At 37.8% G+C, this 27,696-nt stretch overlaps 1 protein-coding gene across 3 annotated transcripts in view; it reads right to left on the bottom strand.

Annotated features, from left to right (window-relative positions):
• TTC17 (tetratricopeptide repeat domain 17) overlaps window positions 1-27,696 on the bottom strand; it is a 57,484-nt gene that overhangs the window by 9,299 nt on the left and 20,489 nt on the right. For 2 of the 3 annotated variants that reach the window (XM_054066653.1, XM_054066654.1), the window contains exons 11-19: window positions 26,155-26,295; window positions 25,613-25,728; window positions 24,877-25,051; window positions 24,227-24,304; window positions 22,409-22,633; window positions 20,071-20,257; window positions 3,934-4,095; window positions 3,017-3,267; window positions 1,862-2,027 (exon numbers count right to left, since the gene is read on the bottom strand). In XM_054066653.1, coding sequence (XP_053922628.1) covers window positions 1,862-2,027; window positions 3,017-3,267; window positions 3,934-4,095; window positions 20,071-20,257; window positions 22,409-22,633; window positions 24,227-24,304; window positions 24,877-25,051; window positions 25,613-25,728; window positions 26,155-26,295 — 1,501 coding nt within the window. Of the gene's footprint in view, window positions 1-1,861; window positions 2,028-3,016; window positions 3,268-3,933; window positions 4,096-19,037; window positions 19,122-20,070; window positions 20,258-22,408; window positions 22,634-24,226; window positions 24,305-24,876; window positions 25,052-25,612; window positions 25,729-26,154; window positions 26,296-27,696 lie in introns of all 3 variants that reach the window. The other variant, XM_054066655.1, reaches the window with a different exon arrangement.

Below are 27,696 nucleotides of genomic sequence, written 5' to 3'. Positions count from 1 at the left end.
ATGTGAACATATATATCAATGGGAGAAACAAGAACCTCATCTTTACATTTGAGCCAAAGCCTACTGAAATCCTTCCTTTACATTTGGTGGATGTTGTACCAAGTCCTAGGAATCCAGCTTGTGTTAATTGTTAGGAAACTTTTCACTCTCATATCAGAAACATCCAGACTGTTTGGAACATAAGAAAAAATCACTGTATATTTGCACAATAAGAAGCCAAGTTTAACAACATGCCAGCCTATTGCATCAGCTATGTAGGCAGTATTTCAGTATTTATTTCTAGCTACCTGAAATTTTGCCCATTTGGATGCAAATCCTACTTCCTATCCAAGGTTTAGTAAATTCTTCAGTGTAATTTTGCAAAATAATGATGAAGTCTGCAATACCACATCTTTTGTAAAGTATTCTGATTAAAGGAAAATTAACTTTGAGAAACACTGGGAAACTTCAGAGGAGAATGATCAGTTCTCATCACCACCACTGTGAACTAGTCAATTGCGAGTTATTTGCAAGAAAGGCAAAAGATAGTGAGAGGTACAGAAACACCACACAGAGATAGTTCAGTAGTCTGAGAGGCAGACAAACACAGGACAGCTAGCGTCACTTCCCCGTCCTACACGGAACTCCCTAGGTGACCTCCAATGTATTACTTAAACTTTTGATGATTTAGATCTTGTAAAGAGGATGTCAGTAGACCCTGCCTCACAGAAGCATTAGGAAGATAGCTACTTTACAATTGAGGGATGCTATGTAATAAAGCCACAAAAGTAGCTCAGGGGAGAAAAGATACATCAAAGAAAGGACAGATGTGTGCTCATAAATGATAGTCTGTTTTCACGTAATCCCTCCCTTCTATTTAAATGTTTAATTCAATAAGTTACATTTGTCAGTTGGTAAAAAAAAAAAGTTTCTTAAAGCTTAAATGTAAAAGCCTTGAAAAAGTGAAATCACTTGCTAGGTCATCAAATTGCCAAGGACTAAAATGTATGGGAGAACCCATCCTTACTTACACATCAGTCCTACGAAATAAAAAGTTTCACCTCCATTGAAATCAAGGTAAAAAAAAAAGAGTAAGGGGGCCAGTTATTTTGGTTCTCTTCTTTGGCATCATTAGATTCCGGCAAGTCTGAGCTTCATCCCAAGCAGTCATGTGCTAATGATTTCTGTCCACCTCACCACACGAGCAGAACTACCCTGCACTCTCCAGTTCCTGTTACTCAAATACCAGAAACTCCATCTCCAAACCACCTTATCTATGTTCGTGCAAAACTCTGCTCTTCAGTAACTCCAGCCTTCTGAAAGATAGCCTCTAAATTTTCTCTCATAACGTCACCTAGCCAATTACAGCAGAACATTTATTTTTTTAATTCTATCTTTTTTAGATGAAGTTTTCTGCCTTTTGGTTTTGAGTTGTGTCTTATGTTTAGTTAGTAATCAATTCAAGCTTTCATCCTGCATGTGTCCCCAAAGGGATGTCTCTCATCTGATTAAAACTTAATGAGCAGAGAAGTTAGTTTAAGAAAAAGATCATTAAAAAATCCCCTCTCTTTCACTACTTCTACTCACAATACATACCTCTTCCATTCTCCACTCTTACCACCTCATCCCCAGAAAGTTATGGGAATTAGCTGGGTAGTTTTCCTTCAGCAAACAAAATTACGCTGCACTTCATGACGTAGGTGCAGATGGAAGAGATGTCCAATTTTTCCACAAACTCATCTAGACGGTATATTTCACTATGCAGTCTTTGTGATGCATGTTTATGGTAATTAACTAGTGTAACATAAAAGCTGCAAAGGAGATAAACCAGAGTGATGCAAAAGCTGCAAATGACTTGCTTTCCCTAGAAGCAGGAGCTTACCTATGGGTCCAGGAGAAGGTATCTTTGGTCCACTGATCTCCAGGGCAGTTTGGTAAAAGTTTTCATTTTGTCCATCAGTCCCTTCTTCCCCGTTTCTCCCAACTGGGTCCTGGAGATCCAAGCTTTCAGCTTTGGGTTTCTTTAAACGTTTGACCTGAAAAGTGATCTACCAAAAGAATAGTATTGTCAGGATTAACAGTATGAAACACCATGAATGTCATCAGTTCTAATACACTTGTAGCTGTGTTTTAGCCCAAAGAGTCAGTTTCGTTTCAAAGATGTTACAGACGAGATCCTTCTCCCTTCCTCCTTTCCCATCTCAACTCTAATGGGTTCATTCTAAGCCTGCTCACTTTCATTGCATCATACCACACAAATGAAGTACACAGCTTCAATCTCCAACATAAAACCAATTTAACTGCTAGACAACTGAGACGCATTTTTCACTATATATTTTGTTTGTAGCTTGATGACAACAGATATTTGTCTTCATGCTAATTGGAACTCCTGGTTAGAAACTTTTCTCCTTTGTAATTGCAAGCAAGTCTTAAGGCACTCGGCATCATTCAACACCTAAGCTCTTGCTGCTGATAATCAAGACTATGATCATAGAATCATTTAGGTTGGAACCATAAACCTAACACTGCCAAGTCCACCAGTAGACCACATTGCTAAACACCATGTCTACATGTCTTTTAAATACGTCCAGGGATGGTGACTCAAGTATTTACCCAGGCAGTCTGTTCCAGTGCCTGACAACCCTTTCAGAAGAAATTTTTCCTAATATCCAATCTGAATCTCCCCTGGCACAACCTGAGGCCATTTCCTTTCATTGTATCACTTCTTACTTGTCAGAAGAGAAAGACACCTCACTACAACCTCCTTTCAGGTAGTTGTAGAGGGTGGTTAAGGCCTCCCCTCAGTCTCCTTTTCTCCAGACTAATTGATGCTAGTTTTAGCAATGTGGAGGTCTTTCCTTTAGAAGATGGATTGAAACTACTTGTTTGTTTCAAACAAGCCGTGAATCACCTCTTTTAGGTGCACAGGGGAAGTTCCTACATATATTCCACTATTAAGCCCCTGAACTAGCTTCATCTTTCCCTCCTCCACAATAGTAAGTTGGTACAGGACTTACGTAGACTCATCCAAACTTACCCATTCAGCTTCATCATCATCACCACAGTCCCCAAAACAGGAGGCAGCCAGTCCATCCTGAGATCCCTTCTTTAGGACTCTGATTCCCTGCAAGTCCATCCGACGACCTTTTACCTCCAGTGCCCCTTCAAAAGCTTCCTGAGACCAAGAGTTTTCAAACTCATCCACCAAAGCCAGCATCTCTTCAGACATCTGATCATCTTCTAACCTCTCCATTCCTTCTGAACCGTTGCTTTCTGCAGTGACTACATCTAAGAGGGAATACCACAAAAACTTCAAAAATTCTCTTCCTACTGCTTCCGCAAATAGTATAAAAAGGTTTTTTTTTCCTGTGGCCTGACTTTTCCCCTTGCACAAACCAAATATCGCTGACTACTCACTGCACACTGGAAACGGAGAGGGCGACTGGAGAGTGCAAATTTCCCCACTACAAAGAAGCATCAACTCTTGCTTCAAAAATCAACACCTCTAGACCACTTTCATCTGCTTCTTTCCCGAAGAGAATTCTGCCTATTTGAGGGAGTAAACAGGTTGTGCCTTTTTTCTACACATGTGCATTAAACACTGAATAGAGTGCTCTGTACTTTAACCATAGACAATGTTTTTCTTCCTTTCTGTGTGGCACAGCTGATACAGAATTCACTGAGGTATGACCATCATGTGTTTGTAGTCTTGCAAGAAACTATACCCTTCAGCTTGGAAAGCATCTAAACCTTGATCTCATTTTTTGATTTAATGCATTTTGAAGTTAGACTTGGAGAAGAACAGTGAACAGGATGAAAACAGTTTTAAGGGTTACTTGTCACTTAACAAATTGAGGTGGAGGAAAGTAGTTCCTTGGAGAAAGGAAGACAGAATTGCTGAAAAATCTAGAAATCAATTCATTTGCCATCACTGATTTTGTAAGGCTGACTTACTTTCCAGTCTTAAGAAGGAGGGATCGCTTGCTGAGCTCTCAGTAAGGACTTCCATATCTCCCTCATAGTGTCCTTCTGCCACTGTTGTAACTGACTCATGGTGGTCATCAAAGTATTTCTCCTTGTCATGATGGCCATCTGGATTTTTCTCATGACAATGGCCTGAAAGAGAGAAGTTTATTGATATGCCATGTAAGACTACTCCTTCTGGATACAAGTGCAGAAGCTGTACTGCAGAAGCTATAGTCTTGTAGTGTTCTATAATATATACGATTTAAGAGAATAATCCTACAAGGTATCAAAGACTTCATTCAGTGATTAAAAAGCTGATCTGCCTCTTCACAAAGTATAGTACCTACAACAGCTACAGGAAACAGCATTATTAGGTATACACTGTGAACTACTGATGAAAGAAAATTCAGGTATCTTTTGAGAAAAGGTTGCACAGTACATAGAAAATTGTGCTGGTAGCCACTCCAATGAGCATTCCCAAGACGTATTTTTAGTGACCACTCATGGAGGTTGTCTACCATATGAAATTAGACAATATAAAGCTCACTGTGCTTACATGCAAGAGAAAAAGGGTCAAGGCAGACTGATAAGTGACTGCCAGGCTCTGGCCTTCGGTGCCAGCAACAGACAGTACAGAGGTAAGACTAGCTCATTAAACAGACAGACCCAACCTACAGATATTAATCTGTGCAAAATTCAGAAGTTTATTCAGCTGAAAATTTAACATCTAATAATTCTGTGGCGAGGTCACAGGCATAGATTCCATCAAACACAAAGATCTAGGAATAAACATTGGAAAAATCTAGATGTAGAGCCAATAATGAGCAGATAAAAAGAAGTGCAAACTTGCAACACTAGCCTTTGAGCATCCTCCAGTAAGACACTGTTAAGCTTTCAGAGTGTTTAAAGGGTAGACACCTGCAACTTTGAGATCTACAGCAACATTTTTGATATTAAATACATTTTAATTAAAGATCTTCTATTTTCTACTAATAATTACTTCCTAGTCTTCCAGGGCAAGAAGTGTCTAGTGAGCTGCTGACTCAGCTGACAACCAGATCCACATAGGTAAAGACAGGGTTCCTATGCATGCAAAAGGCTGGGAGCTGCTCCAAACCCCACTGCACAGTAGTGGGATCGAGACGTGGACCAGGGCTCCTGCCTATGAACCCATGGATAAAACCATATTCCCTGTACAAAGCTGCTGCTCTCAAGTCCCTCCTTCCTTTATTTCAAACACTTGTGAGTGAAAATAGCATACATATACAAATAAATCAAGAAGCACATAGCGTATGAAAGAAAGCTTAAATTAAATGCTCAAGCATGTACCCCATTTTACCCTCATGAATGCAAATTGTATTGCTCCATGCATATGGAAAGCATTATTTTTTTCAAATGCCAGCATAAAATACTAAGAATGTGAATAAAGTAGATCAGTGACTCCTCCATTCTCCGTGCAATGATCCTATTTTACAAAACAATGTTTTCCAGTCTTGCTTATCAAGCCATCACGACAAGAGGACTCCTCTGTATGGGTGATCTACCACTTCTCGGCAAACTGAAACTATAGCTTTTTGCTGTATGATTTCCCCTTTTGCGTCTGTGAACACTAGCATGGCATCTCTGGAGGAGAAACAGACCAGTATTTTCAGCGGGTGGGGGAGTGTCACCAAAATCAAACAAAACAAGTATATTCATATACTCTCTGCAAAAAACATTCCTTGCCCTACCTTTTCTGTTGTATGTAAAAGAAGTCAATGTTATTTTATGAATGTGTGTGTGTGTACATGTGTATACAACACACACAAGCAGTTCACTTCATAAAGTCTTCTAAAATCTGCTATATAGTTATACTCTACCTTTCTTACTCCACCAGTCACTGACTATTTCTTTAATCTCCTCCCTACCACCCCCATGCTGTCAATAAAAAATTAATTGGTTTAATTAAAAAAAAAAAATCACTTCACTATATGGAGATCCTCATGTTTAATGTATGAGAAATGATGTTCACAGAACCCTAAGGCTGAAACTAGTCCCCCTGCCTGACATCAAACCAGCCTGATTCTGATGCAAGTCAATTGCTTCACAGCAAAGTGATGACCAGAATTTGCTTTGCTGAAGGTCAACTCATCAGCAGTATAAACAAAAAAAGGCAAAGGGGCTGCAAAACAACTATTTCAAATTGAAATAAAAAAGGAAAAAGAGAAAAAAGTTAGAAATAGCAAGCAGAAGGAAAAAAAAAACCATGATGGCATGTAAAATCTACTTAAGACCAGCTCTGTTAATATTAATTTACAAACACAGCTAAACACAGACTAGATGAGAGTATTGGCTTTCTTGGGATCTGAGAGCTGCTATATATAGAAACCTGAGTGACCTAATTCTTTCAAATTGCTACTTTCAGTTGTCTGACATCGCAGGAGAAAAAGAAAACGCTGGTTGAAAAAACAGCGTAAGTTCAAGATCTCTGATGAGTGTACCATGAAGCTGGTGGTACTGAAACACTGCAAGTCAGAATTTTACAGTTAAATATCAGCTGGATGCCTGAAGACCAACAGAAAGACCACCAGGTAAGAGTGCCAGACCAGCAAGGGAACACTGTAGCCCCAAACTCCAAGCACATTTGCTTGCTGTAGAACATCAGTTGTATCATCGAAATACTTAAAGTGACTGCCACCCTACAAATGCTCAGCTATGTAGTATTTATTAATATTTCACATATACTCTAGTTGCCTAAATATGCATATGTGGATTTTAGGTGTGAAGTCCTGACACAGCAATATCGCAGCTACAAAACTTATTAGTCTAAAACTAATTCATAGTACTTGATCAGTTCAGCTTACCCCACTCTGAAAACTTGCTAGACAAGGATCCCTTTCTTGTTCATTTATTTTTCTGAGAGCAGCTGTTGCCACTTTTCCTATTGATTTTGCAGAGCTAAGAAAGCGCAGAGAAAGTGGATCAGACTGTCCTTCCTTGTGTATTCTGAGACCTGGTTACTCTGTTCCAGGCAGTGAAACAAAGATGCTATAGTGATGACACAAAAGAAGTGTCTGAGCCTTTATTTAAGTTTTGGAAATAACACAAATAAATAGTTTGATTGTGCCAGGTTAATGTAGAAATTGGGAGGAAAAAAAGAGGAGTGTTTTCAAATTATAAAGCAAATCCATTGGATAGAAAAAAACAAATACAAACTCTAAACTGAAACATTGAGATCTTGGAGATTAAAAGCATAACTCAGAAGTATACAGTAATAGCGTCTATTTCTCATGTTGTTCTAGTTTATAATTTCTTGTGGCCAATGTGAATGCACTTGAACAGCATTAGCACAATACACCTTTTAAACGTAGAAAAGGTGCTAGATCATTAACCACCTTCATTTTCAGGACCCTTCTCCAACATCCACTGCATCTGTGATATCTAGTGCAGCTGGTAGGCCTAAAAAAACCCAAACAAAAAGGTAGTCTGAAGTTCTTGTTTAGGGTTTAGATGATTCCAAACTTCTTAAGTTGAAATCCACTTAGTATAAGGAGAGAAACACAAAGAGTGTTGACATCTGTAGCAAGGAAGAAGAACTGATGTTGAAGACGTGCTCTATATATAAAGGCATAACAAAAATTTGTTCTGAACCATACTTGAACATCTTGCCACATTTCTCAGAAAATTCACACCTGGAAGCAATTACAAACTTCCCTTATTATATACAACCTTTTTCTGGTATGATGTGTGCGCTTTTTGTTTGTTTAAGAGCAAACTTCTGCCAATCAAGGTGACTCCAGATCCTCAGGCTGAAAGCCACTTACCCAAAGCAAGGAAAGAAACATGAGAAGTATGGAAAAGAGAAAAGATGAACAACCAGTGCTCACATTACAACACATGGAAGTGCTGAACCTTGAGGAAGGTCTTGACAGTAATCAACACCACTATTAAAGAGGGCACTGACTACTTTTAAAACTTCAAATTAACTGTCACTGTAACTGTCTGTGTCTCATGACACATCTAGCATAGAGAACCAGGCCTCAGTAGCTGTTTTCACTGTTTGATTCCTATATACAAACTTAAGATGGATGATTTCATGTCATCAACAGCACTGGAAATAAGAATGAAAAATTATTGCCAAATGTCTTCAGTCAACACAGAGTTTTTACTGACTTTTTATTCTTTGTTTGTCAGTGTAGAGCTTGCGAAATATGGTATTCCTAACTCCACCACCTATGTTCCAACACACTTGGTTTAAGAAAATTAATGGCCCGTAACTTCTTACAATGAGACGAATTTCCTTAAATTTTGGTACATATTTAAAATTAAAATGGCACAATAATGCATCAAAATTAGAAGCCAAGATATTTAAAATTTACTACTACTTGGAATAAGTAGAGCTGGATTATCTCTCGAATAATTACAAGGATCAAGTGACTATTGCTGTAGTCAGCAACTTGCATTAGGTTATGCAAAATGCAAGTTATCTGGAGGTGTCACTTACATGATGGGTCCCTTACAGTTAAACAACACAAAGAGAGAACCCTGTTTAAAACAGATATAAGTCAGCCTAATGCCCAAGTTGTCAGAGTACAGAACAAACTGAAACCAAGCTGCTAACAGGAGTTATTAACTCCATTCTTGTTTTTCGATGCACACTCAAAACCAGTATTCCTCACAGTGAAATTCAGTGAAGGAAATTCTCCTTTTTTAATAGCAGAAATGACGTACCACTGAGCTTAAAGGAAAGAGGTTTTAATCCCTGTGAATAGTTTAATCTACAGATACTTCAGGAGCAGTGCATCACAATAAGCAGTCTTCTTTTTACTTTTTCTATGTGAAAATGAGTAACAATTAATGCGGCTCTTTGGTCATGTGAAGCTTTTAGGGGTGCTCGCTGCTCAGGTGATATTGCACATTCAGAATTAGGCTAAAACACATCCACTATACAAATTTAACGGAAAACCAGTATATTGTCTGTCACCCATTGCTTTTACAGAACAAGTCCTGTTCAGTGCTTCATGTCACATGCAATATAACATACCAGGGTTCACAAAAGAATCTGGAAATGAATGAACTTACCTACCAGAAGTCTTTGTGCATCTAAAATTATTGGGATCTCAGTCACGAAAATTTGGGCTTCACTAGCACCTGAAGAACTGTCTTTATTCTGTGCACCACAGTGGCTTCACCACAACATGACATTCACAAGCCCGAGCAGTGTATGGGGAAGTGCTGTTTGAGAGACCATCCCTCAGACAACATAAAACTCGAGCTTCAACTTCGATGGCAATGTTAACAGTGGTGATTAACACACTGCATATCCAAATTACCTTGATGTTACAAGGTGAACACCATTAACAGCAACTATGTTATTCCAATCACATATGAACAGATAGATATTTGATTGCAAAATATTTGCTAAGGGAAAAAAAAATAAGCCGTCTTGGTTATTTTGAGATGAATTTTAAAAGGAAAAGGATGAGCAGTAACTAGAAACCAGATCTATCTTTAGTGGCAACTTCTGTTCTGCTCACCTTAATTATAAATTAACTCGGTCCTATTCAGGTTTTTCTCCAAAAAGCAATGCATTCCTTTTCTTACCCTTTTCATGAAAAAAATATATATTTACACTTCAAAATGAATCCCACTACTGAGCTTTGAAAGCAGAAACTGCAAACCCTTTAAGACTCAACATGATTGTCATCAAAACACTATAGAAAGGTCACAAGCCATAACTGCTGAACTGCAAGACAGCAGTGTGCTCTAGAAGCAACACCAAAGAAAATCTGGCACTTTCTATGCAGACAAGAGTAAGAAAAAAAATAATCAAAGAGTTCCCAGTTTATTCTTAGTGAAAAATTATCAAAATGACAAACTGAGCAGGGAAGTAAAGGGCGAAGAAAACTATGCTTAATCATAATTACCTGCCTATACAATAGTTACCTGTGAATGTTTGATAGTTCTACATTTAATTGAAGAGAAATACAAGTTCTACTGCATATTAACTGTGCACAATAGGACCCAGGAAAGACACAAAGCAGATGGGCAACCTATGTCTGCAAAAGCATAAAAATTTTTGAACCTTTGCTGAAGACCTGAAAAGCCAAACACCAAACAGCCTGCTCAGCGTTCAGTCTCGCTCTCTCTGAACCCATCATTAGTATCACTGCCAGTTTCAATGAGGCTTCATAACAGTAACGCAAGTGTATCGCCAGTACCTTTTAGAGTTGTAACATACTGCATAAATCACTAAAAAAAAATATTTATCTACTATCCACATATCATCAGAGCTATTATTTTGGAAAAACAAAGGCCAGATTGTCATAAAGTTCCCGCTCTGGTCAAGTATTTCAAGTTTTGTATCAATATAAGTAGTGACAGAGAATAATGAGTGTAGCGCCCAAAATTTAGACAGGGTTTTTGGTGTGTTTTCTCCCTCCACAGAAACACTGTTCATTTTTAACTTTCTCCTTTAATATAAACCCTCCTTTGCAGAACTGGAAGCTACAGATAAAAAATAAACATTTTCAAAGGACAGGACATACTGCTAACTGAAAAATAAAAACTAACTACAGAGAACAAAAAATGAAAAGCCATGTAGCGCATTTTACAAGTTGATTTTCGTAAATTCCTCCTTCTTCTCTGAATTCCTCCCTTAGATAAGCGGTCAGTGGTCCTCCTTCAAAGATGAGGGGCACGCTAAAAATCGCGTAGTCGGAAGAGTGTGCTACATAACAAGCTTTGGTTTGATGCAGAGCAAACAAGAGGATGATGATATAGAGGGTCAAAATGCAGACTCAAGCACAGAAAAGTTCTTTTTTTATTATTTATTCCAACAAGAGGTTTTCAATTAAGAGGATCATCCAGTAAAACTACTGTTCTCATTCAAATAGTTTTAAAATCTGATTTGTAGCCAAAAGATGCCTCTAAATTGGCTTAGCTATAGATTTAAAGATTATCTATGTCTCCCTACAGCAGTTCTGATTAAACCTTTCAAAATATACAAACGCCAACAATACATAATCAGATTTCTTGTTCGTATTAAGTGAGAGACATACCTCACCGCTGCATAACAGATCAGTCCCTGATGAAAAGACACACATTCTCCTTATGGAATATAAAGAAGTGATAAATAAAACACGGAAGAAAAATAAAAAGGAAGACAAACATATCTAAATTAAAACGCAATGCAGTTTAATAAGGGACATGCATGCAAAACATCTTGAAGAATTCAGTAGACTAGTTTATAACAAAGTAGAAAATGTCAACTGCCCTCCATCTCCCTGTCCAACACGTCTTCCACAGTTAAAACAGTGAGGGGAAAATCAATGAGGTTGATAACTCTCCTCCTTCCTCACCACCCACTAAAATATGAGCTTTTTTTTTTTATATTTTTTTATGATGCACATCTAGAAGCAATAACTTGCTCTATGATACCTGGGAATAGGGCCCAAAATATAGAAACACCTGAACATCTAAATTTAAACTTTCCAATCCTGTCAGTGGATAAAGGACACTAAAAAATGTCTCCTTCAGGGGACCCAGGTCCAACATACAGAGTAGGAAGGGTAAGCAGCACTCCAGTCTGAATTTCAGCCTGTGTCTCAAGAATAGCTTGAATTTTATTTTGTTTTGGGAAAAGAGGGAAAGAGAGCAAAAGAAACGAGCACATGTAAGTTCTGAAGACAAAGGCTTGTGCTCGGTGACTTCTACATGTGAGATTTATTTTCAAGAAGCATCAAACTCTTCCTCTAGGGAAACTTTCAAATTGTCCTAGTTTCAGTCACTAGTAGCCAGAACAGATGATAGATATGAAGTTCTGAGGACAGTCAGAGCGCAACACAAACTCACATGAACCAGGCAACCACCCTTAAAAGGAAAAAACCAAATCAATAAAGTAGACAGGTCAGGGGTAGTTAAGTGCCTGGCTCCATGTCTCAGCATGCAGTGCTCATTTTAATCTCAGCACATGGCACTGCATGCTGCTTTGAGACAATCTCAACATGACTCATTACAGGCTAAGGCTATACATCACCACATTGTAGTTCTCAGATTTAAGTCAAGTGAATACAGTCCTCAAGGTCTTGGCAAGTTGTTATTGACACTAAACCACACACTGTGTTTTCTACCCCACGTGAGGACCTCATGTTCTTTTTCTTCCAAAGATACTTTAACCAACTCACTAATTTGGTCTGTACAGCTTTACTATGAAGTTCTTTGTGCAACTACATCTTGCTGGAGATCTAGCTGTGGAACTACTATTTCTCCTAAAAAGGCTGTTGAACATATGCAGTTGTTGGACCTTTTTCAAAGGTCCAGCTCTAGGCAGGGCACACTATTCAGGTTCAGTAAGAATTTTTAGCAGCTATATGCAAGAAACCATTATTGGCAAAAGCAGCCTCCTAAAGAGAGATGAAGACGCAGACAGCAGCAAACACGTCTCGGTTTCTCTACATTCCTATCACAAAAAAACACCAAAAACATTGCAGAGAAAAGTCAATACATCTGATAATAGAAGGTATCAGGTTTTGAAAAATTTAGTTGGGAAGAGACGTTTTCCCTTTCACTCTAACCCCTGATGATCTTCCTCCTCCTACAGTAGCATGCAGTTAGGCTGAAGTAACTGAAGGTCCAGATAACTCTTCATGAAGAATCACTTGCATTATAACAGCAGACAAAAAAGGGAAACGTCATTCTTACTTTAATACTGTACTGCTTTTCCTTCATATCTTAATAGATTTGCATCAGTAAACTCTCACTGAACTCTCCTACAATTCTAAACTCCCATCCACCACGCTATCCCCATTTCCTCAGTCACTCCTGCAGCTGAGGTCATGAGTTTCTTCTCCCTCCTCTGCTAGCCTGTCACCTTCTGATGCTGGGAAAAGACAGAATGAACATACAACACTAACTATTGCAGGCATACCATTCTTAACAGAGCACGATGCAAAGCGAGATTGATGACTGTTGGGAGAAGTTGTTAGGTACACTGTCATGCTGCAGATATGCAGAGTAAGTACATAAGCTAGCAAAACAGACTTTGCATGATGTAAAGAAATCACCTAATGCTAACACAAGAAGAAGCTGTAGACCAAATTCACCCATTAGCACGTTTAACAAACACAAAAGCGAATGATATTTGAGCAACAGATATACTTAAGATGGCACGCTTTGTTTGCTGGTTACAGAAACCTTTAAAACGCCTAACAGTTTTCCCGCAAGTGACAGCTTGGAAGCAATGTGCACGAGCAGTGCATGTACAGCCTTTGGAGAGTGCTGTAGCTAAAGATACCATGTTTAACATTGTATCACATCCCTTGATTTTTAAATTTAAGAATCTCAATCTACACATCTCTGCATAGAAAGAAAACTACATGCAAATTTAGTGAGGAAAGACAGGTTTCGAAGTGAGCTTGGCATGGCACTATCAGGGCAAGTTCCTTCACTTTCATCTGTGTTCAGCCACTCACAAGATGCTAGACAAATGCTTTTCAGGGAAAGATCTGATTTATACAGCAGGCACCAAATCAAATAGCAAAAAGTATCAAAAAGCCTGCATCTGGTCAACTGTCTTCCAGATCACAGCACTAAAATTCTAGTAATGCCATGATTCCAGCAGCAAAGTTGGATGGCAGGAACTGCTTCTTCCCTTGCTAGACTTCCGCAGAAATAGTAGCACAAAAATGAAAGAACAATTGAGTCACGTTAATCCCACAGAACACATTCTCACATAAAATTTCACCAGGATCTCCCATTCAGAGGCACATCTGACATTTCCTGACATCTCCATCCCCTGGGAATATCTGCTTCCAACAGGACAAACCGCAGTCCTCATTCTTCCTATCTCCCACCTACCTGCATTCAGTGTTCATTCTACACAAGTAGAATTTAATCTCCACTTACTCTCCCTAGCACTGCAGAGCCCAAATACAGTGACCTAGATTCCACTTGTGCAGCACCAACAGATCTTTCAGGTGGATTGCCACTGCATGATCTCCATCGCCAGAGATGCTTGAGAGAGAAAGAATCCAGCTTGATTTTCAGATCCCAGGTGGAACTTGCAAGGTGAACAATAGACACACGGGGGCAGACATGTGCATTGTAAAGGGTAGAAATAAGCAATTGAGCATTTAACTTCAAATGATAACATCAGTTTGGGCACGGCTATTGTTTAAGGCAGAATCCACTTTCTCTATGCTATTAAATGATGATTTGCCACGATGTGTTTCAGAGAGCTCTGACAAGCTGTTTGCAAGTTTCATAGAATCCTGCTTGTTTCAAAACCCTCCTGGGGCTGACTACTCTGTTTATACAGATGAACTTTCCCATAAGGCAATGGAGAGAGATTAAAAGCAGCAAAGAAAATGAATGGTCACAGATCCCATCGCTTTCATTAATACAATCAGATAAATAAGAGTACTAACATTTGTGGTAGTTTAAATAAGGCCCAGGAGCACTTGAGAATTATGCCTTTACGCACAAGTCAAAGAGAGAAAAAGCCGAGTTTTAAACACACAGCAGCATGCAGTTCAGAATCCCATACAATTGCTATAGATCCTGACCTTTTGCTTCAATTAAAACAAGATTAAACTAAAAATGAAGAGTAAAGATCCCCTCTTTCTACCCACTACGTGATGAGTATTCCTTGGGGGAACAGCAGCTTGAGAAGGAAGAAATTAAAATGCTATTATGATAAAAAAGTCTAAAAGCATCTCATGCTACAGCAAATGGAAACAAAACTTAGCAGGCTCCTTGCTGGGACTATTCAAGACCAATCACGACTTGCAGGGGATCACTGAATAAGTGAAAGATGCTTTTAAAAATGCAAAGTATTTCACATCTCTGTGTTTTAACACACAATTTTTTTTTTTGCTTAGTGTTTGTATATCTGAAATCGCTATGGGGAACTTGATTGCAAAAGTCAAAGTGACTGCAGATGTCAAGTTAGGGTGAGAGGGTTAAACTGTGACTTCGATTTAAGCAAGTAATTTAGTCTGTCCATAAGCTTAATAGTAAGAGTTTCAAGCAGAGATTCTCCTTTCAGGTCAACTTTTCCCTTCCAGGTCAATTTGCTGAAAGGTCTAAGCTTCTTAACTTCGTAAAAACTTAAGTGTTCAGAGACAAATGAAAATCCATACACCCAAAACATCAGATATATTTCCCCCACGTTTTATTCTAAGAAGGAGACGAAATAAAACCACTTTTGAGGTCGTGTTGTATAGGGTATTTGTACCACCAGAGGGCACTAAAACCATATTTTAAGCGGGTCAATAAGCTATTACAGTATACACTACAGAACTAAGTCATAAAGTAAGGATGTATTGCTTCTGCAAACACACACACAAACTACAACAAAACATTTGGGTATCTTGATGACATGCACATACACTCATAAGGTACTCACACTGTCTCTACTTTCAACAAAGCACAACAAAGCTTTTTTGTCAAAGCACTATGCTGCAAAGTAATGAAAGACAGGACAAAGAAACTTGAAGCTTGAAATAATCTTGTGCTTTGTGTTTTGAATACCATCAGTCCATTAATAAATCTTAAAATTTTGAATTTTGATCTTGTTTAAGAGAATGTGAAGTGTGTGAGCTCAGAATGAACTGGAACTGTCAGTGAGAGGTAGGTGCTTACAGTCAGATAAAAATATTTTGAGCCCAAATGACTTCTGCTTGTCCAAGCAGCAATTCTGTTTACACACATAAGGAAAAGTCCGATGCAATAGCAATTAACAAATCAGCACATTTTAACAACCAGCTGACCATCACACTAAAAACATACTTCTAGCATATTGTAACCATGTTAAGAAAGCTTGACAATATCTGAATGAATGTTCACTTCAGCTACACAAGTGCCACAGGAACAATCCCTTAGGCCTTAGCTGGATATTCCTCTACAGACTTTATCACATGATAAAAGCAACTGTAATCTAAGCCAAAAAGGTGTGCAGAACAAAACTCGGCAGTGCACCATTGCAATATTAGGAAAAACAATGCTGGCTTTCTCTACTAGTTTAATGAGCAGCACAGAGCCCAAGTATCTAATTTCTGCAGCTCTGAGAATTGATCATGTTTTTCACCTTAAGTTTTTTACACTTGTTACACAAATCTCTCCATCCTGCTATTCCTGTGTCACATGTGGCTGCTTAGGTATCTGTCAAGCAACAAAGTTTCTGCTACCCCATATGCTTCAGGAACTGACTTGCCCGTAAGGTAACAACTGATCATCCCACAGCCAAGCCCTTAACACAGCCAAGCCCCCTCTAGAAGGACCACCACAGGATAATCCCGTAACAATCAAGTCTTCCAATGATTTTCTGTTATTTGGCAGTATGTGGGCTGTTGGTCCAAGTAATGGAGGTATACATAGCACTGCATGGTCTATATACAGACTATATAGACTACTATAGTCTCCTATATATTAGGATAACTAATCCATAATAGTTGCAACTGACTGAACTCCTACAATTACCTTAAATACATGTCATAGGTGATGTAGTTATATTAAATTTTAGACACTTCACCTTCCTCCTCCATAAGAAAAAACCCACCAAAAATCTTTGCAGATTTAGAAATCCTTTTACAATGAAAACAAACAATTACATAAACATCAATCCAAGAGGCAAAAGTTTAATATTAAAGTGTTGGTCTGAGGTCTTTAAATACCTGTACTCACATGCATGAAGTGATTTAGTTCTGAAATATAAACATATCTAGAACAGAGGTATGTTAGCAAAAAAAAAAGTTATCAGGCAATAGTACAGATAGGACCATAAAACCAAGCATCTAACAAGTCAGCACTAGTGTATTACACTTCCAAGGTCCTGTGCTAACTGCAAATGTCTCAACATGCTTGAGAAAATTCCTGTTTCACTTACTTGAAATAGACACCAGGCACATAGTGTAATAAAAAAACCAGACTACACATTCAGATTTTTGATCCTATGTTTCATCCCATGCTAGCATATAACTCCCACTGACCATTTGCTGGATTCTGCCGATGGCTCACGGCAGTAGGGCAAGGAACTCCGTGTCTCACTAGTTAGTTCACTTCTTGTGAATAGAGGTTTTTGACAGGCGAAGCAAAACCACAGCTATCACATGGGCCTACAACCCAGAGCACAGGCAGCCTTACTGCTGTTACTTTCAGAAATACTTAATTAATACTTATCAAAACAAGATATTAAAACCAGAGAAAATGTTTGTCATTCCAATTTCTTGGTAAATTTTTCAGAATATATTCATCTTAAGAGGATATAAACAGTTATGACATGCCATCAAGTGCATAATGACAAGAGGAGGAACTAAATTCAATATCAGATATTTCCACTCAGCAACACAATCTGAAAGGCTGTGAAAATCTCCCGAAGTAACAACCTAGTGATAATGGGACTGTTGAGCATACACTTGATCCACCTAAAGTCCCGTTCAGAAAGGTGTGTGAAAGTAGTATTTTAGTTTGCATCTTGTCATCAAAATGTGCCTTCCAGTCTGTGACAGAGCCAAACAAGAGCAGGTTACATTGCTTTATGAATCTTCTGAGTCTAGACAGTATTAACATTTTAACAAAAACTGAAAATGCAACAATTAATGTTAAATATTAGCATCTGAATACAGTTTGCATTTTTTAGATTCTATGTAGTGGTTGAATGATTGTATATATTATTGCATTATATATGTAAAATTCAAACTTATAACCTCTTTTCAAATGTTTTCTTTGGACTGAAGGATGAACAGAAAACTCCCAAAATTTCGGGATACTTTTATGTGTGAAGTGTGATTTCTGGGTATGCATTCTAGAAATAATTCTGGTTTTGGAGACTTATCCTCACTTTCATACAGCCTGTAAAAATTCCCCTCGAGTCAGTCAAAGTTTACAATGGAGGAGAAAAATATTTTCCCAAACCTTATGAAAATAAGATAGACAAATCTGCCTTTCCATTTTTGAATTCTGAGTTTTGACTTAAACCACAAGTCATCATCAAGGTTGAATTAGCCAGAATGTTTATTTTACACTCTGCACAAGAATGTACAAAGAACATTTACACTATTTGTCAGATTTCTTGCACTCAGACAAAAGACAACCTAAAGGATATTATAAATAGAAATGAAAAAAAGAAATATTAAGACAGGAAGAGTCTCAGAAAAAGGCAAAAATATAAATATAGAGTAAAATACTTAGTTACTGGAATACTGAAATGTATCCACCAAATTAACATGCTAAGGCATCTTTTACTCCCTCTTGATTTAGCAGCTTCACAGATTCCATAATAAACAAAATCAACTCCAATGTACCAGATGAATATTTTTACAATCCCTTTGTTAAACTGTGGCCAAGCTAACAAAAAAGGAAAGATAACACTTTTCCCGTAAGCACTTTCCATATGAGTTTCTCCTCACATTTGAGAAACAAAAGCTTCCTGAACAGCATATGCAGTAATAGTTGAAGTCAAAAGGAACATCGTGGATCAGAAATCAATGGAAATAGCAGCCAAGAATCGGCCAAACTAGATAAGCATATTTTTAAGTATTACAAGTTTAAGGAACAAAAGCATACAAAAGAAAAGAAAGATCACTTTTGGGTTCAAATACAGCCATTGCTCATCACCATCTCAGTTCTGTGAATACAATTCTAAATTACTTTCTGCTTAATTAAAAATAGGGTGGCTATTACTAAGGTTTCACTTGAACAATTTTACCCTTTTAAGTAACAGCCATTTGCAAAGAAGATCTTGATAAAGAGTAAACAAACATTGTATTTTTTTTTTCCAGAACAGTGAAAGTGATGAAATTCATTCTGATGAAATGTGCTAGTCCCACTACTGCTTACAGTATCTTTAGGATTTTTAAGAGAAGGGCAATACGATGTTAAGAGATTCAATGAAACATACCAGTGTTAGAGTTGACATTATGGAAAACAGTAAGAGACCCATCAGGTGGGCCACAAATCGCTTACTATACTACATTTAGCCAAGTAGAATTAATTCCTCTGCACAACTGATGTGCTGTCAATCAGATGAAAAATGCATAAGGCCAGAAGAGATACTATTATTCTAATGGCATAGTCCTGGAATTTCACCTGCAACAGCATCATCCTTTTTGCACTAGGAGACATGACGTCCCTTAGTCTATGTTTAGACAGCATAAATCTAGATGCTAAATCCGGGGACGATTCTCTATGTCTTTGCACTGGAGAGGGAATAAAAAAAAAATATCCAGAGAAAGTCCACGCAATACTAAATCTCAGAAACGTTTCTCTCGTGAGGTTTTCATTCAAAAACAAAAGAAAGATTAGATGGGAAGGTACCTTAGTAACAATTTGAGAAAGGATTACAGAATACATTCATAAACGTTCTTCAAGATTGCTCCTGAGCAGCAGATGAGCCATATGCAAGTACAGCTAAAACGCCAGTAATATTCCAGTGGGCTTCACTGAAATGAAAGCATTCACATCCAAGAGCTGTTTTTGTTTGTTTGTTTTTAAATAAAAGTAACAACTAATAACAACAAGTATTCTATCTCAAATTCTTTTCAAGTATTTTTTTGAGATTGGGTTCAGTCATTCTTCTCAGATTTTTGGCAGGTTAAGAGCTGTGAACACAGACCCATATAAACAAAATAATATTGACACAATATAGTCTATTCTGTAAAGACTGAACACTAGAAAATGACTTTTAAAACACACTGAAAAGATACAAATTAAAACTAAACTGCTCTTCACCCAATTCTTGAACTTCAAGAAAGCATATCCATCTGACTGTAAAATCTGAAGGGATGTAACAAACGGGCTGTTGAGTAGCCTAACAGTAGTGGCTGTGCGCTTCCATAAATACTGCATCCAGCATTCCCCATGTGCCAGTAAAAGACATCAGAGAGGCTGCTAAGGTATTACTGACACATTCAGGAAGTGATATACACTTAGTGGCAGGATATTTAAGAGGTCATCCTCAAAAGCACTTCTTAATGGACTGTAACTTTTCCATTAAAAGCAACGTCTCACCCTTGTTCCTTAGAAAGTAGTATACTGAAAAAGGGAAGATCCTTTGAAAAATGGTAATCATGAATTTCAGGTGCAATATCCAAGACAAATTAAATAGCCACTATTTCATTTGTGGTCCATCTTTCAGCAGTTGCTTACCACTGCACACAGAAGAGGTGATGTTGTACAGAAAAGGATAAAACTGCAAACAGCGGATCATCTTCAGGCTGCTTTCACACTCCAAGCACTTGGTCGTCAAATCCAGCGCACGTCTGAAGGCCTGCAGGGCTCCACTAACGTTGTTTAGAGCCAGATATGCATTTCCTAGGCTCAAAAAAGTCAGGGGCTGCAAAGAGAAAAGCAATATACCCCAGCATAAGTACATCCACTGCTTAAAAGTGAAGCCAACTAGCAAAAAACCCTGTCTCTCCGCAACCTCCCAAACCTGGCTAGAAATAATATGGAAAACTTCTTAAATAATGACTACCTATTCTTAGAATGGAGAACTAACAGCTTGATGTGCTGGTGCTGAACGTAAGCTTTTTCAACACAAGGTTGTGTTCAAGATTCTACCTTCCTACAATGAAAATCAGCTGTTAAATACACACAGGCTGAAATGAAGTATTAAATACTTATATATAACCCATCATAAACATAATGCTTACTGCAGAGTAGCAAAGAACTAAACTGAAGTGCTTGAAGACATTTTAGAGCGACTAAATGTCAGCAAAAACATAATATTCCTAGTGTTCTAGCAGGACAGATGCATTTCATCTGTCAAGAGCATTCAAGACTAACCTGAGCAGAACTACGTTACTGGAAACACCAATGTCACACTAGCTTAGGAGTATATATTTACGTTTACCTTCAATTCTTTATAAAATTTAATATTTTTGTCCACTGCTTTTGAGTAATCTCCCTAAAAGAATTTGTTTTTTTTAAAGTACAAATTACAAACATCTTTTTCACTGTGTAGAATTTAGTTAGCACTCTAATAAAGGCACATAGTAGAGCACTACATTTCGTTAGAGTAAGAAGTCTTTCACTTACACAAAGTAATTTGCTGCAATTAACATTATAATGCTAGAATAATGACTATACTATTTTAACTTAGCAGTCATTTTGTCTACTGAAATAATTTTACATTATCTGAAAACATGGAGACTGATCAGTAGCTTAAGATTTCTGAAATTCATCTTAGCTTGTATTATTAAACACCATTCAGAAAAAGGTGCAAGCTGACAATGGGGTTTTTTAAATGCTCTTGTCAATATGGCACATTCTTCACTCCCTGTAGCTGTAATTTATTTTAATTTGTATTTAATTTCCATTATATTCCAAAAAATACTATTGAAGTACAAACTCTCCTGCCAGATTTTTTGATACAATAGGTATTACAGGACTGAGAATGCATGAAAAAATTTAAGTAGGTGTTATTGTAATGAGGTAGAAATTGCCTGTATTTTTGAAGAAAAGCCCTACACACGCATAGCCCTAAGGATCCCACGCTCCTCCCCTCCAAGGCTGTCCCTTTCAAGTGCACATCATTCACGCACAGTGCTTTCTGTAGTTCCTTTTTGCACTCTTACCTGCCACCCAAATGGGCTAGATTCCTTTCCAACAACTGCAAAATTGCTCCTGGATGGTATATTAAAAAAGTTTATTCTGTTTTTAACTGTTTTACCTGCTAGATGCCTGGCAGCCCATCAGATTTAAGCACTTTGCTTATCTAACTACAGTGGCAGAACCACAGGAAAGTGCCACTTGAACTTCTTACGAAGCATCTCACACATAAGACCAAAATTACTTGCTAGAGAAAAGGTGTCCCCTGCCACGCCTCCTCACACCCTTTTCACAATTGTTCTGGCCAGTTCAGTAGTTTAAACAGTTTATACAACAACTTTGGACATGACAGGCAACAACCTACAAAACTTTTATAAAGTTACCATTCAGAAATACAAAAATCTGTTTTGAATCTATGGTTGGAAGTGAAGTCATCTAAACAACTAGAACACAGCTCTTCCTCTAGGTATACAGGTGAAATCTAGGGACAAATACAACAGTATAAATAAAAAGTCAAACGGCACAGAAAGATGTCTATACAGCCAAAGATCCTGCTGAGATATACACTACACTAAGGTTTTTAAAAATCAAGATACAATGCTGATAGCATTACAGATCTCTGTTTTAGAGGAAAACACTGGCAAAACACTAGGATTACAGGCCTCGGAACCACTGCTGATAACACAAGTTTTGGGACGCAAGAAGTCTGTCACCTATTTCAGAAGAACTTCTGCTCTAGATGTTTATATTCTCAGCAACCATCATCACCTCCAGTGTGATCAAGAATTTAAATGAAACTTAACATCTGTTGCAAATGACAAGCTGGAAGTTGAACTGCATGCACAGGTAAGTAATCACAAGTAAGTAACGTGATTTAGAAAACAATAAAGGAAAGGACATTCACCACTGAACAAACAAAAACCCATTGCCTTACCTCAGAGGCATTGACGTCCAAAGCCTTCAGCAGGAGGCTGCTGGCATCCAAATGAAGACCATAATGAATTAAGAGGTTAGCAAGATTGACCAGAGGGATATCCCGATACTCAAGTGGAGCCAAATTAAATGCCTTTTGCAAACAGGTGATAGCAAAGGTGCTATTTCCAACTGCACGCCAGTACAAACCAGCTTCATTAAGCACAAGCCACAGAGGATCTTCTGGCTGTAGGAGTCAGGGAAAAGGGTCAAAATACTCAGAGCGGTGTCTCAGGAAGACAGATTTGCCTGTTCTTCAGTATGAAAGAAACAAAACTCAGCCTTGTATACTACCTTAGTAACTAGATAGAGATTACACTTTGGGTAATTTGCTAGCAGTCACCACAATCTGCTCTACCCTACTCAAACTGACACAACTTACACTCTGAACTGTAATTTAGTAGCAGCTACTGCTCATACTCTACACCTATGACTGCCTTATATCATGACCACAAAATGCCTTAAAATATAGAAGTAATAATGGTTAGCTCATTTCAGGAAGCAAAACTGGCGAGCCACTTCAGTGTCTTAAAATTACATTAATACAGATCTATGTACAACGTTACAATCTGAGGGTCAGGCAGCTTTTAAATTGCAGCTAGATGTACTTTCAGGTCCTATATCCAACATCAAGATTTCCTGTCATTTTAAGGTTTCAAAACTTTTTTTTTTCCCTCATGTAATCTATAATTGTGAGAGTATTTATCACCCCAATTTTGCAATGTACATACATAAGATTACTTGCATGTTATTCATGCCGAAGTCCTCACTGAATTATACTTCATACACAGGTCTCAATGACCCTTCTCTAACTAAATTCTCAGGCAGTTATTAGCAGTTTGTCTTTCCCAATACAAAGATACCAACTGTGGCACTCCTGCTTAACAAAGTTTATCATTAGCAGAACAGGCATAACAACAGAGTTCTTACATCAGCATCTAAATGATAAGAAATTTAGACTTTTAGCATGAAGGGAACAGAATACTACAGTTAAAAACAAAATATCCATGCACTGCAACGGTAAGACATTAGGCACATACAGGACTGTTCTGAACGGCATAATAAAAGCAATCAACTCCTACTGTTAATTTTTCTTCTGGATAAGACAGATGCCTATAGTAAATTGTACTGATTTTAGACTGAAACAAATACATACATACACTCTGCCTTGACACTTCTTGTACAAGAGAGTTAATTTGAGAAATAACCGCTTGACACATCAAAAAGAGTCACCCTTCATCTCAAAGCTTCTTGTCATTTGAATCGTGATGACTCTCAAAGGCCCCACGCAAGATGGAGGGTCTTATACAGATGTACATTTTTTGCCCTGGAGTGCTAATTATCCTGACAGAAGAGTGACAGAGGTTGGTTTCTTTGGAGGGAGTTAGGACTGGAAGGCCAAGTAGGAGGGAGAAGGAAGAAGAGCAAAATGCAGGCAGGTAGGGAGGGGTGAAAGTTGGAGGAGTAGTTCCAAGCTATTTCTGTCAGTTAAGCAAATGTCTGCCAGGATTAGGTAACATATTGCTGCTCCATGTTCTGCAGTCACAACAAGAACAAGTAACTACAGGGCTGTTCGGTCCACACTAAGCTAAATTAAATGGATACTTCTCTACATGCTTGTGCTTTACTTGTAAACATGGATTTTTAAGTTAGTTCCATCTCAGTGACAGACAGCAAATAAGCTTATTTCTTGCACATCACTGACTGAATTCTTTGGAAGTACAGATGCAAGCCTCAAATAAGTATTCTGAATTTATCTCATGCTACAGGTTTGACATACCTTTTTGATGGCATGATCTAGAAACGCTCCTATCTTCGCCTGTGTAATATTTTGATTGTTGATACGAGAACGCAAGACCTGGACAACAAAGATTTTTATTTTTTTCTAAACAACTGAAGAAATTTTGCAGTATGTATCTACATGGGTCTTTCAAGTCTCAATTCCTTAAGTCGTCCCTTTAGTAAAGGGGGAAAAAAGCCAAAGCAAAAGTTTGTCTAAGTAGATGTTGCAAACATGTAATGATTATAGCAGCGAATCCTCAGATAACAATAGGAAGGACTAATTTCAGCCTCAAGTTACCAATTTGGTGGAATACAGTAGTTACTGGAAACCCCCAAGAAATGAATCATGTCAAATGACTGTTAGAAATTTTTAAAGAAAGCAGTAATTTAAATAGCCAATTAAATTTTGTATTTTGTGTACTTTTGGTCACCATTTGAAAGAAGTCAGACAAGTCTTATGCTGAGCAGAAGTTCTCCCTTTCTCCAGCCCTATTAGAAAGCACTTGCTCCCCTTTTTTCAGAACTACTGATTGGCTTGCATTATCAAGTAATTTTTTAAATATACAAAACCTTTGATATTCCCAGCAAGACTTTCAAGGCAATAAACATGAAAACTTTAAAACAGAAGAGAATCAATGAGTCTCTCACTTGTTTCGCTTGATCATCTGGCATCTTGAATTTCAAATCTAGGTTACTGTCTAGTTCCTTGACCAGTATGTTTAGAGATTCGTTGTTACGAGCATCAGTAATTGAAGAACAGTCTGGTGCCTGGTTTTCTCCATGCCCAACAGTATCTTCTGGCATACTCAGGACTGGCTGGATTCTAGCAAAAAGAAGAACCAAGACAAATGTGCTGCACGTCACAGACATATAAACGTACAGCTACAGATCAACTGTCAAGCCTCATACTGTAGACTGCTATGAGACATGAGCTGCAAACGAGGAGAGTTCAAGGACACTCTACTCTTGAAAAATCGTCAACAAATAAGGTGTTTGCTGCCCATTTTTAAGCACAGAACACCTGTAAATAATGGACAATACAGAGACAAGACACAGAAGGTTCTCATACTATGCTAACAAGGAATGTAATTAGTTAGGACTAAATAGGTAATTGAAAAAGAAAATGCCGAATTTTTTTAAACTAAATTTTGATTTCAAAAGCATCACAAGTTTGAAGATTGTTTCTTTTCAAAAGAAGCCTCAGGGTATTTAATGTATTTACCTTGTGTATTCACCTTCCCTTATGCGCCATGGTCAGAGAAAGAGGTTCAAACACATCTGTGTTATTGATTACTAAATGTGTCTATCCTCTCCAGAAAGAAAATTCTCATTAAGACATTAGTATGAAAATTTACAAATATCATTTTTAAAAATCAACACTTGCCTGAATCCCCTGTTTTCTGGGGGCAGGAAATAAGTTGGCAGTTCTTCTGGATCAGGAATTTTGGGAAAGGATTTCATGCACTCTGATCGCTGAGGCCAAAGGATATGCTGTTTGTCCTGAAGGAGAAAGGAATTATTTATGATTGTTCTCTCAGCACATTTTATATGCTAATTAACAAGCTAATAAGAACATAAGGAATAGTCTGGAGGAAAAAGGCGTAGAGATCTTCAAAACTACTGTTTTTCCATCTTTTATGGAATAGCAGTTCAGTTTTCTATCATTAATTAGCTGTACTGCTTTATTTGCACCAGATGTTTACAAAGATAGCTAAGAACAACCCCCTCTGTGCCGTAGTAGAGTTTTATTGATGGGAAACTGGTACAGAGATGCTTATATTGAAGAAATTCAGAATGCTATATTCTCCAGTGCTGTCACACATCAAATCTGCAGCCCAAAAGCTAATAAGTTTCACATAAACAAGGACAAGATTCACTCTTCCACAACTCCTCTTTGAAAGGGCAGAGCTTATCTTCTTCACTCACTCTATCTAATTCTACACTCCACACTGAAACAACAGAACGAGCAACAGGAGAAGACTGCAAGTATTGGCTGTAGTCACTTTGGTTTGCATGAAGATCCAAATTCACGGATGTCATACGAGATGTTGAAGAGTCTTCACCAAACTAGAAACAGCAGAGAAAATAATATTTAATAACAAAAAGAGATAGTATATTACTGGCTGAATTCCTGCACATTATTTTTTCCCCCTTACCATTTATGTAGTTAAGTCTTGCTAATGAACTGAAATTCAGGTAGCAGGAAAATTAGAAGATAATTTAAGCCTATTGATCCAGTCACACCGTGAAAAAGTAATATTCATGTTGTAAATAAGTCAACAATGAGAACACAAGTGCAAATCACAAAAAAATGCTAAAAGGTACCTAGCAAACATTTCTAATAGGCCACAAACAAAATCTACATATACAGACTGCATAAGTCTAGTTCAATTCCGTTACTAAGACTTATGGCTCACAAAATTATCTTGATAATCTGAATTTATAAATACCACAATAGGAAGATCATCCAGCAAGAAAACAGAGCGTAATTAAAAATAATTATTCCTATTTCTTAAATGAGTTAAGGGGAAACTCCAGAACACATTCCACATTGCAAAATAAATGACACATTAATCTTCATCTGTAGTTCTAACACAGTAGTGGTGTTGCTTAGGTGGCTTTCACTCTGGATTTCAATATTAGCATACACTCTGCTTCCACAGCTTCTCAATATTGCTTTACCAGATTTCCCTGATGCACAGTCTAAGTCAAGAGATACAATTAGCAGCCACTCACAAAACTGGTCTAACACCTTATTTTGGGGCTCCAAAAGACTCTCTAGATTCAACACCATTGAGCTCCTCTCTTCCATTTACCACTCGCTTATAGCAGTTTTGTGCTCCTTTTAGTAGGAAAAAAGATAGGATCAGAAAGAGCATGGAAAAATTACATGGCTTGATTAATTCAACAGAATTGCATTAAACAAAAGAAATTATGATCCATTTTAAGGCTGTAGAGATGATTGATATAATGTTACTGTAAACATACTTTAAAGCTGTTACATTGGAGCATTCTTTCCACTAAATAATTATTTCATCTATCACACGTACATTAGAAAACTAACTCCTCAGAAAACTTGGCCTCTTCATTAATATTAGCTGCCTAATGCTTTTTCTTGTCCTCTCTGAAGGAAACTAAATTGGAAAATTAAGCATGTTCTGCTCCCGATAGCATGCCTGAAATATATTATAATTATGTGAGAGAGAGCTGTGTTTCCTCAAGTGCACTTCTGCTTCTTGCACTTCCTAGAGAGAAATACTTGGCTGTTCAATTGAATAAGCAAAGCAGTCAATATAGAAGTGGCTGGTATCTCTCCTGATGGAGATGACAAGCGGTGTCCCTAAGGGGTCCATACTGGGACAAGTACTGTTTAAGATCTTCATCAATGAGACAGACAGTGGGATTGAGCGTGCCCTAAAGAATTTTGCAGATGACATACAGCTGAGTGGTGTGGTTGACATGCCTGAG

The sequence above is a fragment of the Cuculus canorus genome, chromosome 5 (assembly GCF_017976375.1).
Source record: "Cuculus canorus isolate bCucCan1 chromosome 5, bCucCan1.pri, whole genome shotgun sequence".
Taxonomy (NCBI): domain Eukaryota; kingdom Metazoa; phylum Chordata; class Aves; order Cuculiformes; family Cuculidae; genus Cuculus; species Cuculus canorus.
The sequence above is the reverse complement of the archived record's forward strand: the minus strand, read 5'-3'. Positions and strand labels throughout refer to the sequence as shown.